At 41.7% G+C, this 12,747-nt stretch overlaps 1 protein-coding gene across 1 annotated transcript in view; it reads left to right on the forward strand.

Moving 5' to 3' along the window:
• Nucleotides 1-568: 568 nt before the first annotated feature.
• The window catches only part of gpaa1 (glycosylphosphatidylinositol anchor attachment 1), a 29,887-nt gene continuing 17,708 nt past the window's right edge, over nucleotides 569-12,747 (forward strand). The window contains exons 1-6 of the mRNA XM_034183601.1: nucleotides 569-601; nucleotides 2,638-2,736; nucleotides 2,845-3,024; nucleotides 4,597-4,708; nucleotides 4,827-4,974; nucleotides 11,905-12,006. Coding sequence (XP_034039492.1) covers nucleotides 2,663-2,736; nucleotides 2,845-3,024; nucleotides 4,597-4,708; nucleotides 4,827-4,974; nucleotides 11,905-12,006 — 616 coding nt within the window. The 5' untranslated portion in view covers nucleotides 569-601; nucleotides 2,638-2,662. The remainder of the gene's footprint in view (nucleotides 602-2,637; nucleotides 2,737-2,844; nucleotides 3,025-4,596; nucleotides 4,709-4,826; nucleotides 4,975-11,904; nucleotides 12,007-12,747) is intronic.

A 12,747-nucleotide genomic window follows, 5' to 3' on the forward strand; every position in this document is an offset into this window, starting at 1 on the left:
ATGTCTTTGGATCCTCTGGGAAGAGTTACAGGACGTGGCCAAGGAAATTGGGAAGTGTGAATGAGCTGCTTGGTCTGGGGCCATCGTGTCCCAGACCTGGATAAGGGGCAGAAAATAAATGAATGAATGAATGAATGCTATGTGGGAAAACTGCGCTACACTCACTGAGGTGTCAAAGCTGCTTAACTTACTGTATTTCAAGAACTGACTCCATGACATCACAGGTAGAAAGTTTAAAATCATTCTGTTCTTTGGAGGTGATGATGGCTGGTCTTTATTTTCTAACATGCTGTTTCAGACAGATTTCCAAATAGAAGAGCCTAAACTGACGTTGGACGTTTATTTATTTATTATTGCTCTTAAATGCAAAACCATTTAAGTGCAATCCCCAAAAAATAAAAATAGAAAATTGCAAAATCATAACATACTATATCTTTTTATTTTTTTTTGCCACAAATGTAATGCTTTTTGGCGTCATCGGCGGCAATTTTACTGTATTTGTTTTTTTATGTACATATATTTTATTTACTTTTATTTTATAAACAGGAAGTGGGTCCAGTAAAAACAGGAAATGGGGATCGTCTGCTGGAGGAGACTGTTGGTCAGTACCTGAGTTTCCGCCTCTTGTTACCGGCTGTGAGCTCCAAAGAGATTTGTTTTCATACAAATTAACTGTAAATAATTCTGAAACAAAAACGATTTGATGTGAACCAGTAATTTAAGTCGTATTGGTGTTTAAGTCAAGGCACCTTGTTAGCACTGAGCTAACTGCAGCTCGTGGATGGGACGGTCGCTTTATCGCAAATTGATTTGAGTAATAGAATTAATTTATGAATGGATTTTAATGTTGTAACTATATTTATTGTTGGTAAATATGTTCATTATTTGTTTAAGGTTTTTTTTAGATTTTTTTTTTCGTCCCTGACCAGCAATCCAAATCCAAGATTGTCAAAATAAAACTGCGAAAAAAACAAAATGAACCTCAGACTGGATAACCTGAAGTCATCATTGTGTTTTTTTTTAAATGTTCAAATTAATTAATTAAATTAATTAATTTATTAATATATTGTTCTCGATTCGCCTCCAGGCAGATTTGTATTTCTACAGAAATACAAATTAACATTTTTTAATGTTCGCTTTTAAAAGTTATTTTATGTTTTATTTATTTCATAGTGGGCTACTTCTAATTTTATTAATTTTTGAAAAATATAGGGAGGACTCATGTAAGCCTGTGTTTTTCTGTTAAATTTATTGGTGAACAAAAATATCTATTCCCAAAATGAAGCATGTCAGGAAACACTTTGAAATCTGAAAATATCCCGTGTCCCATCCAAATGTTTTGGGTTTTTTTTTCCACATTTTTGACTGATGTACAGACTGAGATGAAGATTCATCCATCCATCCATCCATCCATTTTCTTCCGCTTTATCCGGAATCAGGTCGCGGGGGCAGCAGCTCAAGCAAAGCTGGCCAGACCTCCCGATCCACACACACCTCCCCCAGCTCCTCCGGGGGAACCCCAAGGCGTTTCCAAGCCAGCCAAGAGATGTAGTCCCTCCAGCGTGTCCTGGGTCTTCCCCGGGGCCTCCTCCCAGTGGGACGTGCCCGGAACACCTCTCCAGTGAGGCGTCCAGGGGGGATCCGGAAAAGATGCCCAAGCCACCTCAACTGACTCCTTTCGACGTGGAGGAGCAGCGGCTCGACTCCGAGCTCCTCCCGAGTGACTGAGCTATTTTTTGCCAGATGAAGATTCATAAACAGAGTAATTGTATGTGAACATGGGCAGATTTAAAAATCCATTAACATATGCATAAATTGCAAATTTGCCCCCTGGTGGTCTCCCAGGCACGTCCAACTGGGAGGAGGCCCCAGGGAAGACCCAGGACACGCTGGAGGGATGATATTCCCCAAATCACTTGGGAACGCCTCAGAATTCACCAGGAAGAATTAGAGGACATGGCAGAGGATAGGGAAGTGTGGGGTGAGCTGCTTGGTTTCCTGCCAGCACGTCCTGGATAAATGAGAGAAAAAGAATGAATTATGCAATCGTGAATATTTTGGGGTAATTTTAGCTTTTATTAGTAAGTCCCTTCAGCTGCTCCCTTGTTTTCACTCAGAGTCACCACAGCAGATCTGGGTTGGATCTGCTTGTTGATTTGGCACAAGTTTTACACTGGATGCCCTTCCTGAGGCAGCTCCACATTACATAGAGAAATGGGCAAGGGTGGGTTTTGAACCGGAGACCTTTCACTCATTAAAGTAGCCCAACACCCGGCCATGAATTGGGCCAGATGCTGACCTCCATTTTGGAGTGGGAATTCCCATTCCTAAATGACCAATAAGAGAGCAGTGCTGAAATTCCCACTCGTAAACAACCAATAGGAGAGCAGCGCTCGCGCCACATCAAAGTGAGGCTGACGCGTCTCGGCCGCCAACCAATCACAGTCTAGGATAGAGAGGCCAGTATCTGGCCCAATTCAGGGCCGGTTGTCAGGCTATCATTAAAGTAATGCATTTTCTCTCAATGTTGGCCTGTTGGCCACTGCAAATGACTCCAAATTTTTTTCAAAACCTCTTAAAAAAATATTCTTACATTTCGATTGATATTTTTTACACTTTGCTGCTCTCGTCTTTCAGTGTGTCCACTTGACAAGCCAACGGAATGGGACTGCTTTCTGACCCAACCAGGCGGCGAGCTTTCATCAGCCTGCTCACACGCCTCAACGCACCAATATGGTGAGTTTTAGCATAACAACCCAAAAACGCCACTAAACACCTCGGTGATTTAAAATCACTGTTATACGTGCATTGTTACTGAATACTCCTCACTTATCCCCCCCTTAGTGTGGTCTGCTACTTTGCGGGTGTGGCCTGGTTCATGGGTTTGGCGTTCGAGCCGTTCACACTGCGTACATACATGTCGGAGAACGCCATGGGTTCCACGATGGTGGAGGAGCACTTTCCAGCCGGGGAGAGAGCGATGGCCACAGGCAGAGAGTTTGCAGCTCAGAAAAAGAAAGTGGGGTGAGAGCGCCACCGAGTTGCAGTGAATACATACGCAAGCACGCACATTAGTGCATTAATAACTATAATCCAATAGAATTATATATACAGTCCTGTGAAAATGTTTTAGGCACATTTAATGCACCATAAAAGCATTTAAAATATGTGAAAACCTGATAAATATTAATAAATAAATGTGTGATGAATTTCAACTTTGTTGATAATAGATATGAAAAATGGGTTCTATTTATGTGTGATTCTTTTTTTGGTATATACAGTTGTATGCAAAAGTTTGGGCACCCCTGATAATTTTCATGATTTTCCTTTATAAATCATTGGTTGTCTGGATCAGAAATTTCAGTTAAATATATCATATAGCAGACAAACAAACTGATATTTGAGAAGTGAAATGAAGTGTCTATTATTTACAGAAAGTGTGCAATAATTATTTAAACAAAATTAGGCAGGTGCATAAATTTGGGCACCCTTGTCATTTTATTGATTTGAATGCATTTAGCACTAATTATTGGAACACAAAATTGGTTTGGTAAGCTCATTGACCCTTGACGTCCTTACACAGGTGAATCCAAATAAGAAAGGGTATTTAAGGTGGCCATTTATAAATGTTTCCCCTCTTTGTATCTCTTCTAATGAGTGGCAACATGAGAGCCTCTAAACAACTCTCAAATGACCTGAAAACAAAGATTGTTCAACATCATGGTTTAGCGGAATGATACAAAAAGCTATCTCAGAGATTTCAGCTGTCAGTTTCCACTGTGAGGAACATAGAGAGGAAATGGAAGACCACAGGCACAGTACTAGCTAAAGCCTGAAGTGGCAGGCCAAGAAAAATCTCAGATAAGCTGAAGCGAAGGATGGTGAGAACAGTCATAATCAACCTACAGACCTGCTCCAAACACCTACAACATGATCTTACTGCAGATAGTGTCTCTGTGCATCGTTCAACTATATAGCCCACTTTGCACAAGGAGATGCTGTATGATGCTGTAATGCAGAGGAAGCCTTTTCTGCGCACACACCACAAACAGAGTCGCTTGAGGTATGCTAACGCACATTTGGACAACCAGCTTCACTTTGGAATAAGGTGCTGTGGTCTGATGAAACTAAAATTGAGTTATTTGGACATAACAAGGGGCAGAAAAAGAACACAGCATTCCAAGAAAACACTTGCTACCTACAGTAAAATTTGGAGGTGGTTCCATCATACTGTGGGACTGTGTGGCCAGTGCAGGTACTGGGAATCTTGTTAAAGTTGAGGGTCACATGGATTCCAGTTAATATCAGCAGATTCTTGAGAACAATGTTCGAGAATCAGTGACAAAGTTGAAGTTACGCTGGGGCTGGATCTTTCAACAAGACAAAAGATATTGAATTGCGTGTGTTATTTTAATGCACACTGACTGAAGTTCAGGTTGTCTTGTTGCCTCACATAATTATGAGCTGTGTACATTGCGTCAGAAATGTCGTGTTTAATGAGGAGTCTGGACAAGTGTTAATATAATTGTGCTGCTGACCGTCACGTAGGGTTTTAAAAGTTTGAGGATTTATTTTCACCGTTTGTCTTCTCTGCAGCGGTATGCCGGTGGATTGGCTGGTGAAGACCATGCAGTCTCGAGGGCTGGAGGTGTTCACTCAGCGTTTCTCTCGCACGCTGCCCTTCCCCGATGAAGACAAAGAGCGATATGTAAGGAAAGATGTGTAGATTTTAAGGAACTGAGTGGATTTTTTAAATTTATCATTATTGTTTAGATTTTCCACAAGTTTGCTCTATTTGATCTCTTTCCATTGCTTCTTCTGTCTAGATGGTCAAAGGCACAAATGTTTACGGTATCCTCCGGGCTCCGAGAGCACCGCGGACCGAAGCCCTGGTGCTGAGTGCCCCCTGCAGTCCAGGCGACAGCAACAACCAGGCTGTAGGCCTGCTGCTGGGTTTGGCACAGTACTTCAGGAGTGAGTACAGAATGTGGTGCCCAGTCCTGGTTTAGTGTGCATGAACAAGTGAAAATAAACTGTTGTTTCCTTTCAACAGGCACTATATTCACAGTCTAGAAAGTATGAAAATAAATAATATTAGAAAATTAATGCAGACATAGAAAACAGCTTTAAGGTAGTCAATGCATTTTACTTTGGCTTGACCTTCTCATTGAGGCGATTGCTTGTTGCCTTTGGGCAATGGGTCAGTTTCACGTATTGTGCGAGTGTATAAGTAAGTTGCCCCTAAGGGCAGGGGACACAACTGTAAGTAGAAAATGATGTTCTATGTTGATCATAGAATGATCAGAAATGAAAGAAAATTTAGCACCCGGGTATACAATATTAATATAAATAAGGAGTTATGACATGTTGATGGTTCATCCACTAGGGGGCGCTCAGTGTACAAACAGAGGGGCAAGGTGTGGTAAGGGGCTGACCGTCATTACACATGTGAAGTTTCAAGTCAGTCAGGTAAAGCATGAAGGAGTTATCATGACTTGTTGTTCCATGGCAAAGCGTCAAAATGGCGGTGCCATAGCGGCCACACCCTTCAATATAGAGAAAAGCTTTTGATAACTTTTGGTCAGTATCATCTCTGGATGCTGTGAAAGAAATTTGAACTGCATTGGACAAAATCCCTAGGAGGAGTTCATTCAAATACAACGTGTGGAAATCACGCCAAAATGACAAGAATTTTCATGGAGAAGGGGCGATATTCGGTACGCCACCACACAGAAGCCGTTACTCGTAAGTTCACGGCGATCATCGCCTATGTTCAGCAACTTGTTCTGCATGTTTTAGAAGTGGAAGGAAGTTCATGGGGTTAAGTATGTGACATCAGTACCTGTTTAAGTTTAATGTTCCATGGCGAAGGGTCAAAATGGCAGTGCCATAGCGGCCACACCCTTCAACATAGAGAAAAGCTTTCGATAACTTTTGGTCAGTGTCATCTCTGGATGCTGTCAAAGAAATTTGAAGTGCATTGGACAAAATCCCTAGGAGGAGGAGTTCAAATACAACATGTGGAAATCACGTGAAAATGAGAAGAAAATTCAAAATGGCCGACTTCCTGTTTAGAGTAGACCCATGGTGCAAGAGACTTTTTTGTATGTCTGTGCAAGTCACACGTGTACCAATTTTCATCTCCCTACTCCAAAAAAACCCCTATGGGGAGGGGTTTTTGAAATTTTCAAGGGGGCGCTATTGAGGCACTTTGCCACACCCATGGGCGAGGCCCCTATGAATTGTAAGAGGTTGTCGTGCTTGACCTGTGTGTCAATTTTCATGATGATGTGACAAAACTAAAGCCGTCAAAAGGAAGAACGTAATTTCATGGCGAATGGGCAATATTCGGCACGCCGCCACACGGATGCCGTTACTCGTAACTTCACGGTGATCATCGCCTACATTCACCAAGTTGTTCTGCATGTTTTAGAAGTGGAAAGAAGTTGATGGGGTTAAATATGTGACTTCAGTACCTGTTTAAGTATAATGTTCATATGGCGAAGTGTCAAAATGAAGGCACCAAAGCGGCCACACCCTTCGACATACAGAAAAGCTTTCGATAACTTTTGGTCAGTATCGTCTCTGGGTGATATGGAAGAAATTTGAATTGCATTGGACAAAATCCCTAGGAGGAGTTCATTCAAATACAACATGTGGAAATCACGGCAAAATGAGAAGAAAATTCAAAATGGACGACTTCCTGTTTGGAGTAGACCCATGGTGCAAGAGACTTTTTTGTACGTCTATGCAAGTCACACGTGTACCAATTTTCTTCTCCCTACTCCAAAAAAACCCCTATGGGGATGGGTTTTTGAAAGTTTCAAGGGGGCGCTATTGAGGCATTTTACCCCGCCCATGGGCGACGCCCCTATGAATTGTAAGAGGTTGTCGTGCTCGACCTGTGTATCAATTTTCATGATGATGTGATAAAATTAAAGCCGTCAAAAGGAAGAACATAATTTCATGGCGAATGGGCAATATTCGGCACGCTGCCACACGGACGCCGTTACTCATAACTTCACGGCGTTCATCGCCTACGTTCACCAATTTGTTATGCATGTTTTAAAAGTGGAATGAAGTTGATTGGGTTAAGTATGTGACATCAGGACCTCTTAAAGTAAAAATAGGACATTTCCCGCCACCACCGGGGGGCACTATGGCGCAGGTGGGAACGTAAGGTATGTAGACGTTCAGGGCAGAGCCCTCATCATGTCCAGCAAGTTTGAAGGATCTACGATGAAGTATGTGGGCGTGACAGCCGTTCGAAGTGAAATGGCGTGCTCCGAAAAGCTCGCCAAAGTTTGACAACCCCTAGCAGCCACGCCTTTTGACTTAATTAGAATCTTTTGACAACTTTTGATCACCATTGTGTTGTGATGATTTTGACCAAATTTGAAGTCGATCGGATGAAATCCCTAGGACGAGCTCGTTCAAATGTAAGTAGTGGAAAAGGCCAAAAATGGCAAAAATTTGCTCAAAATCGAAACTTAAAATCAAAATGGCCGACTTCCTATCGATATTTCACCATGACAGTAAGAGATTTTTTCGTGCGTCCTGGCATGGTAAATATGTGTACCGAATTTCGTGAGGCTACGACGAAAAAAGCCCAATGCGGAGGGTTTTTTTGAAAATGTCTAGGGGGTGCTATTTCGCGATTTTTCTGCGACCATGTGCGACGCCCCCAAAATATCGAATTTCGGATCCGGCCAGACGACTTTGGAAAGTTTGGTGAGTTTTTGAGCATGGGAAGAGGCCGAAATTTCGATTTCAAAAGTGAGAATAATAATAATAATAATAATAACTAGGACTGCAAGCAGTCATATACGGGCCCTCGTTCTGCGCGACCGCCTACCCAGGGCAGTGTGTTGTCTTGTGACCACATGTGGGCATGTGCATGCAGGGGCAACCACTCATCACACAGTTAAAATTTTAAGCAAATCATACAATGCATCAAGGAGTTATGACATGTTGATTGTTCATCCACTAGGGGGCAGTCAGTGTATAAACAGAGGGGCTGGGTGTGTTCAGGAGCCAACCGTCATCATACATGTGAAGTTTCAAGTCAATCAGGCAAAGCATGAAGGAGTTATCATGACTTGATGTTCCATGGCAAAGGGTCAAAATGGCGGCACCATAGCGTCAACACCCTTCAACATAAAGAAAAGCTTTCGATAAATTTTGGTCAGTGTCATCTCTGGATGCTGTCAAAGAAATTTGAAGTGCATTGGACAATATCCCTAGGAGGAGTTCGTTCAAATACAACATGTGGAAATCATTGCAAAATGAGAAGAAAATTCAAAATGGCCGACTTCCTGTTTGGCGTAGACTGATGGTGCAAGAGACTTTTTTGTACGTCTATGCAAGTCACACGTGTACCAATTTTCATCTCCCTACTCCAAAAAAACCCTATGGGGAGGGTTTTTTGAAATGTTCAAGGGGGCGCTATTGAGGCACTTTGCCCCGCCCATGGGCGAGACCCCTATGAGTTGTAAGAGGTTGTCGTGCTTGACCTGTGTATCGAGTTTCATGATGATGTGACAGAATTAAAGCCGTCAAAAGGAAGAACGTAATTTCATGGCGAAGGGGCGATATTCGGTACGCCACCACACAGAAGCCGTTACTCGTACGTTCTCGGCGATCATCGCCTATGTTCACCAAGTTGTTCTGCGTGTTTTAGAAGTGGAAGGAAGTTGATTGGTTTAAGTATGTGACATCAGTACCTGTTTAAGTATAATGTTCCATTGCGAAGGGTCAAAATGGCGGCGCCATAGCGGACACACCCTTCGACATAAAGAAAAGCTTTCGATAACTATTGGTCAGTATCGTCTCTGGGTGATGTTGGCAAAGAAATTTGAAGTGCATTTGACAGAATCCCTAGGAGGAGTTTGTTCAAATACAACATGTGGAAATCACGGCAAAATGAGAAGAAAATTCAAAATGGCCGACTTCCTGTTTGGAGTAGACCCATGGTGCAAGAGACTTTTTTGTACGTCTATGCAAGTCACACATGTGTACCAATTTTCATCTCTCTACTCCAAAAAAACCCCTATGTGGAGGGGTTTTTGAAAGTTTCAAGGGGGCGCTATTGAGGCATTTTGTCCCGCCCATGGGCGACGCCCCTATGAATTGTAAGAGGTTGTCGTGCTCGACCTGTTCATCAATTTTCATGATGATGTGACTAAATTAAAGCCGTCAAAAGGAAGAACATAATTTCATGGCGAATGGGCAATATTCAGTACGCTGCCACACGGACGCCGTTACTCGTAACTTCATGGCGTTTATTGCCTATGTTCACCAATTTGTTCTGCATGTTTTAAAAGTGGAATGAAGTTGATTGGGTTAAGTATGTGACATCAGGACCTCTTAAAGTAAAAATAGGACATTTCCTGCCACCACCGGGGGGCACTATGGCGCAGGTGGGAACTTAAGATATGTAGACATTCAGGGCGGAGCCCTCATCATGTCCAGCAAGTTTGAAGGATCTACGATGAAGTATGTGGGCGTGACAGCCGTTCGAAGTGAAATGGCGTGCTCCGAAAAGCTCGCCAAAGTTTGACGACCCCTAGCACCCACGCCTTTTGACTTAATTAGAATATTTTGATAACTTTTGATCACCATTGTGTTGTGATGATTTTGACCAAATTTGAAGACAATCGGATGAAATCCCTAGGACGAGTTCGTTCAAATGTAAGTAGTGGAAATGGCCAAAATTTGCTCAAAATCGAAACTTAAAATCAAAATGCCCGACTTCCTGTCGATATTTCACCATGACAGTAAGAGACTTTTTCGTGCATCCTGGCATGGTAAATATGTGTACCGAATTTCGTGAGGCTACGATGAAAAAAGCCCAATGAGGAGGGGTTTTTGAAAATTTGTAGGGGGCGCTATTTCGCGATTTTTCTGCGACCATGTGCGATGCCCCCAAAATATCGAATTTCGGATCCGGCCGGACAACTTTGGAAAGTTTGGTGAGTTTTTGAGCATGGGAAGAGGCCAAAATTTCGATTTCAAAAGTGAGAATAATAATAATAAATAATAATAATAATAATAATAATAAACAGCGCAATTACAATAGGGTCCTCATAGGACGTTGCCTACTCGGGCCCTAATAATAATAATAATAATAATAATTAATAACAATAATAAACAGCGCAATTACAATAGGGTCCTCGTAGGACGTTGCCTACTCGGGCCCTAATAATAATAATAATAATTAATAATAATAATAATAATAATAATAAACAGCGCAATTACAATAGGGTCCTCGTAGGACGTTGCCTACTCAGGCCCTAATAATAATAAACAGCGCAATTACAATAGGGTCCTCGTAGGACGTTGCCTACTCGGGCCCTAATAATAATAATAATAAAAAACAGCACAATTACAATAGGGTCCTCGTAGGACATTGCCTACTCGGGCCCTAATAATAATAATAAACAGCGGAATTACAATAGGGTCCTCGTAGGACGTTGCCTACTCGGGCCGTAATAAATAATAATAATAAACAGCACAATTACAATAGGGTCCTCGTAGGACTTTTTCCTACTCGGGCCCTAATAATTGTAAATTCTGTTGTACTTGTGACAATTTTTGGCTGCGTTTTTTGTAATTACTGTTTAAAGCATCAAGATAAAATACTGTTGTTTAACCCAGTTCTGGGAATAATTGGACATTATTTGAAACAAGTGAGCTTCTCATTATGTAAGTTAATAATAAAATATGAAGCAAAAAATAAAATTCATCATTTTAAAAAGTTAGCTGAATTAATTTTAATGGAAGCTAATTTGTCTGCTAGTGGTTTTTAAAGTTACCAGAAAAGCTAATCCACTGATGAAAAGTTACCTTCACTGTTAGCTGACTGCTAGGGAACACGTCACAAATTTAACTTCAATCAAATCAATTTTATTTATATAGCGCCAAATCACAACAAACAGTTGCCCCAAGGCGCTTTATATTGTAAGGCAAGGCCATACAATAATTATGTAAAACCCCAACGGTCAAAACGACCCCCTGTGAGCAAGCACTTGGCGACAGTGGGAAGGAAAAACTCCCTTTTAACAGGAAGAAACCTCCAGCAGAACCAGGCTCAGGGAGGGGCAGTCTTCTGCTGGGACTGGTTGGGGCTGAGGGAGAGAACCAGGAAAAAGACATGCTGTGGAGGGGAGCAGAGATCGATCACTAATGATTAAATGCAGAGTGGTGCATACAGAGCAAAAAGAGAAAGAAACAGTGCATCATGGGAACCCCCCAGCAGTCTACGTCTATAGCAGCATAACTAAGGGATGGTTCAGGGTCACCTGATCCAGCCCTAACTATAAGCTTTAGCAAAAAGGAAAGTTTTAAGCCTAATCTTAAAAGTAGAGAGGGTGTCTGCCTCCCTGATCTGAATTGGGAGCTGGTTCCACAGGAGAGGAGCCTGAAAGCTGAAGGCTCTGCCTCCCATTCTACTCTTACAAACCCTAGGAACTACAAGTAAGCCTGCAGTCTGAGAGCGAAGCGCTCTATTGGGGTAATATGGTACTATGAGGTCCCTAAGATAAGATGGGACCTGGTAATTCAAAACCTTATAAGTAAGAAGAAGAATTTTAAATTCTATTCTAGAATTAACAGGAAGCCAATGAAGAGAGGCCAATATGGGTGAGATATGCTCTCTCCTTCTAGTCTAAAGTTACACTCTGTGTTGTTTTGTCTGCTTTTTGAAAATTCAGAGTTGTAGATCCATAAAGTTTGTTGAACAATTTTAAATGTTTGGATCAATCACCTTTATCTTCCATTGGTTTCAGTTTATGTCGTTATGTTTTTCAGATGCAGCACTTTTCTCATGTACATACCCTTAAAAGAGTTTAATAGATGATTGTGAGGAAAGTTACTGGGTTTAGTGACTGCAGTGTTCTTCCACAGGTCAGATTTATTGGGCCAAAGATATCATCTTCCTTGTGAATGAGCACGATTTGATCGGCATGCAGGCCTGGCTGGAGGGCTACCACCATACAAACACCACAGGTAAACACAGATTTATCAAACCATACGTAAATGATGTTGGATTTTTTGTGTGTGTTTTGTATGATTCTTTATGGTTGATATTATTCTGATTTGCGCTGTAAGAAAAAGACTCAGAGCGCCTAGTGCTCATAACGTCTCACTCTGCACGCGGCGACTTTCTCGCGTGATCCAGAAAACAATAAAATAATCTGAAAATACTATTTTCTCTCCGTGACACCGTGCAAGTGTGCGCACATCAATATAAATTATCACCTGCCATTCTGCCGGTGAAAAGGAACCATTCTGAGACCGAAAACATGGTGCAGCTCGGTGGAATCGGGTTTGTCAGTAGCCTGTAAAAATCCATAAATTAATGGGGCTATTAAGATAGCAGGTTGAAATTCAAGCAATCAGACACCATGATGTACATTTGGTAGCGTCTTTATAGATCACGTGAGGGCTTCCCCTAATCTGCATGAGGGATACTGGGAAGGACACGGTGACTGCCAATCGGAGTACAGAAAAGCAGCGTGACATCAGCTGGCTGCTTGCTCAAACAAAATAAACCAAGATGGCAGAAAACACTCCAAAGCAGCTTATTCCTGTACTAATCTAATATGTTTCTCATACATTTTGTAAAAATTACAGAGAAATAAACACTTCTAAATCAAAAATGTTGTTTTTGAAACCATATAACACCTTTGAAGAGATTTACAAGACATCTCACTAAGGAATCCCCCCCAATCCCAGATAAATATATTC

The sequence above is a fragment of the Thalassophryne amazonica genome, chromosome 12 (assembly GCF_902500255.1).
Source record: "Thalassophryne amazonica chromosome 12, fThaAma1.1, whole genome shotgun sequence".
Classification (NCBI taxonomy): Eukaryota; Metazoa; Chordata; class Actinopteri; order Batrachoidiformes; family Batrachoididae; genus Thalassophryne; species Thalassophryne amazonica.